Source organism: Verticillium alfalfae, genomic scaffold (genome assembly GCF_000150825.1).
Source record: "Verticillium alfalfae VaMs.102 supercont1.3 genomic scaffold, whole genome shotgun sequence".
In the NCBI taxonomy this organism is placed as follows: domain Eukaryota; kingdom Fungi; phylum Ascomycota; class Sordariomycetes; order Glomerellales; family Plectosphaerellaceae; genus Verticillium; species Verticillium alfalfae.
In genome coordinates, this window is record NW_003315036.1 from 1324115 (window position 1) to 1327780 (window position 3666).

The following is a 3666-nucleotide window of genomic DNA, read 5'->3' on the forward strand; positions in this document are numbered from 1 at the left end:
CCCCCCGGCGCCCGGCGTTCGCGGGCAAGGGCGGCCGACCCCGAAACCCTTTTGTCGGCCCCGACGGCAAGGCCTCATGGGCCGCAATGACCAACCACAAGCATCCTTCCCCGGGATCGAGAACCACAGAAATCGTGCGTAAGTCCCCCCCTTTGCGCCCCCTCGCGGCGACTAGGGCGCGGCACGCGGCGCGCATGATCGCGGCGTTCCGGGGGCGATGTAACGGCGGCAGGCCGGCACGGGCCGATGGGTTTGCCGCTGCGGAGGAAAGGGTTAACCTGCGGCGGCGCAAGGACGAGGCCGCGGAGGCGATGGAGGGGGCAGCGCCCGTGGAAGTTCCGGCGGAGGATGTTGGTCCCATCTTCCGCGATCCAGCGTGGGAGGCGGCCGAGCGGTCGTATTTGACACTGTCGGTGGACACGCTGAACAACCTGACGCGGTCCTACAACCTCATGGCGCCCGAGCTGGCGAAGAAACCCTATTACTCGCTGGAACGCGAGCTCAAGGCCTGCTACGCCGATGTCGCGCCGCTGCTGCCGGACATGATTCGAGATCGGGGGCTTCGGCCGGCGAGGTCGCTGCTTGCCGAGGGCCAAGACGCGGCACAGCCGCCGAGCATGTTTGCGCAGCTGGGCGGCGAGGGCCACGCGAGGGTGTACGATAGTAGGGCTCCGAAATACGGGTTCAAGGAGATGTGGAGAGACATTTGGGGAACCAAGAAGGCTTAGGAACGATCCTGCAGCTGGTGGGGCTGTCAGAGTATACATCACACTAGACCCGTAAATCAGGTGGTATCGAGAGAGCATGTCACATGCTGACCAAAGATGCTCAACCTTGAATCGTACTAAATCAAATCATGGCATTTCCCGTAGGAAAGGTGCGACGAACTAAATGACACACGTTGTATGGCCGTCATCGCCATCTCTCGACTCGCGACGGACCACCTATTCAATCAATCCTGGGTGCAGCGCTACACGACAGCAGCACGCTTCTCCTCCTCAGCCAGCTTGCCGGGAGCGATGACATCCTCCACAGTCTCATCGGTGCCACGGAGATCCTCCTCGACATCGGTCGTGTCCTTGATGCGCATCCAGATGACGGGAGCGGCAATGAGGAGGGCAGCACCGAGCATGCCCCAGGTGGCGCCGAAGATGGTGTCGTAGGGCGTCTCGAGACCGTCGAGGCGCCAGAAGACGGCGGCACCGGCAGATTGGATACCCTGGTGAGGTTAGCTGGATGTCGGGCGAAGCAGGGGCTCGAACGCTTGCGTACCTTGTAGAAACCAGCGAGGTTGGCAGCCTTGCGAGACGAGTTGGAGAGAGAACCCATGTACCTAAAAGAGCGTCAGTCAAAGAATAGGCATCGGGTCGTTTCCGTGGGGCCCCGTCCCCTGTATATGGTTTTCTGTTTTGTTTTTTTCTTTTTACTCCCGCATAAGAATCACCGGGAATATGGGGTTTTATTTTATCGCTTACTCTTCCTATGTTCATTTATTGTTTTTTCTTGGGCCTCCTCCCTTTTTTTTTTTTTTTTTTTTTTTTATTTCCCAGATGACCATGGTCAGGACAATGAGGACAATGTAGGAGCCGCGGGCGCGCCACGAGCGACGCACGCCGGGGAAGTCCAGGCCGTAGCCCATGACGAGGGCACCGATGATCTGCGCGAGCCAGTAGAGCAGACTGTTGAGGGCGCGGGTGCGAATGTTGAAGTGCATGAGGTTCATGCCGTTGTTCTGGTAGGTGTAGAAGACGTTGGACGTGAAGAACAGGGGGAACAGCAGCAGGATCCAGAGCTGGTCGCGGATGCCCTCCCACAGGCCGAGAAGCTCCGACTTCCACGAAGGGTTCTTCATCATGATCACCTTGGAGCCATCCTCACGCTGAACCTTGCCGGCATCGACGAGGAACAGGGCCATGACGGCGCCGAGGAACATGAGGATGATAAAGGCGGCGTAGGTGCCGTCGTTGACCTGGCCGCTGCGGCTGTTGATGTTGTCAGCCAGAGGGATGAGCGAGCCAATGACAGCGCCGAGGTTGAAGATCATCCAGAACCAGGAGATGTAGCGGCCCTTCTCGTTCTCGGGCGGGTAGGACATCATGATGGCGCCCTGGGCGGCCCACAGCAGACCGGCGCAAACACCGAGGAAGGCGCCAGCAAAGACGACGAAGCCGTGGTTCTTGGTGTGGCTGTACGAGAGGAAGCTGGCAGCGTAGACGCAGTAGCCGATGCCACCGAGAGAGAGGGTGATGCGCAGGCCGAGACGGTTGGCGAAGGAGCCGGCGAAGAAGCCGACGACGGCAAAGGTGCTGTAGAGGGCCGTGTTGGCGTCGTTGGCGGCCTTGGGGTTGACCTGACCACCGCCGCCGAGACCGCTGAGGGCGTTGAACATGCCGGGGCAGAGGAAGCAGACAAAGGAGACCATGAAGAGCTGGATGCGCGGCGAGGCGTACCAGTACTCACGGCCAAACATGCGCCAGCCCTTGTAGATCCAACCGGCAGGACGGGGGATCGACTGAGCGGGGAAGCTCGCGGAATCGGCGACCGAGGCGGCCGTGTCGCCGTGAACATGGTTGTCGGCAGCGGCGGCGGGAACCGCCGTGGCGGGGGTGGTGTTGTGGGCGTCGGCCATGGTGGTGAGGCGTCGCACCGAGATATTTCCCAATTGGGGATCTGGGGTGGTACTGCGCGCGGTGGCGTCCGGCACTGAACTCGGTTGGTTCAGGTTCAGGCTGGGGGGAATTGGGTGGTTGGCCGGATGAGTGCCGTACCCAAGCTGAAGCTGCAGTGCAGGGTGTCTGCGTACGAGCGACAGGAAGAGAGTGAGCGAGTCGAGGAGAGTGAGTGAGTCGAGTCAAGTGGGAGAGTGATCGGGCCAAGCGAGCGTCGATCCAGATTCAGACCAAGACCAGAGGAGACCGAGAGCCGCGTACCGTAGACCTGGCTGTTGATGGGTTTTCCTGTCGTGATGAAGATGGGGCAGGGTCGGAATGGGAAGACGAGGAGGAGGAGGAGGCAAGGTATTAAAAGAACCAGGTGCACCCTGAAATGCGGAGAAGGTTCGGGGGAGGGAGGAGCAGCAGCAGCAGCAGCAGCAGCAGCAGGAGAAGGAAGGTGAGGAGGAGGTGAGGAAACGACAAAGATCGTCGTGGGGAAGGAACGGCCGAAGAGACACACACACGCGGGCGCGCGCACGGCAAGGTAGCAGTTGCTTCGGTCGATTGGATTTTTCTGGCGGCCTGGTCGTTCTTTGCTTTGCACCTGGCCTGGCCCCAACGTCGAGGTGCATGTGTCGGGCCTGCCTGGGCTAGGTGCCCAGGTGCAAAGCCAGGCGAGGAGCCAGGCAAGCCAGGGCAGGAGCTTGAGTCGCAGCCCGGACGGAAGCTACGTGACAGCGGGGAAGGACCCCTGTTCCAGTCCACCTTCCTGCCCCCACCTCGAGTTGTCTCGACGTGTGCTGTGCTCGACGTGACACTGGGACTGCTACCATGTACTAAGGTACGTCAAGAGGACACTTCCTGGAAGGTATGCGGCCTCTGCATCCCGCCAAACGGCTCACCAGATGAACTTTGTTCGTTCCTGGGGCATCTTATCAGGAATGCTCACTCGTCCAACAGGCGACATCAAGTGAGACCCTAGCCTGTGGGTAGGGACTGATTGCCGGAGTCC

General features: G+C 60.5%; 2 protein-coding genes across 2 annotated transcripts; one reads left to right on the top strand and one right to left on the bottom strand.

Annotated features, from left to right (window-relative positions):
- Window positions 1-86: 86 nt before the first annotated feature.
- Window positions 87-728, top strand: VDBG_02927 (conserved hypothetical protein; the record flags this gene model as incomplete). Its single annotated transcript, XM_003006742.1, has 1 exon — window positions 87-728. One exon carries the CDS (start codon window positions 87-89, stop codon window positions 726-728), a length of 642 nt encoding a protein of 213 aa, XP_003006788.1.
- A 242-nt stretch (window positions 729-970) lies between these two features.
- VDBG_02928 (DUF895 domain membrane protein) lies at window positions 971-2629 on the bottom strand (the record flags this gene model as incomplete). Its single annotated transcript, XM_003006743.1, has 4 exons — window positions 971-1219; window positions 1273-1333; window positions 1476-1480; window positions 1556-2629. 4 exons carry the CDS (start codon window positions 2627-2629, stop codon window positions 971-973), a joined length of 1389 nt encoding a protein of 462 aa, XP_003006789.1.
- Between the last annotated feature and the right edge of the window lie 1037 nt (window positions 2630-3666).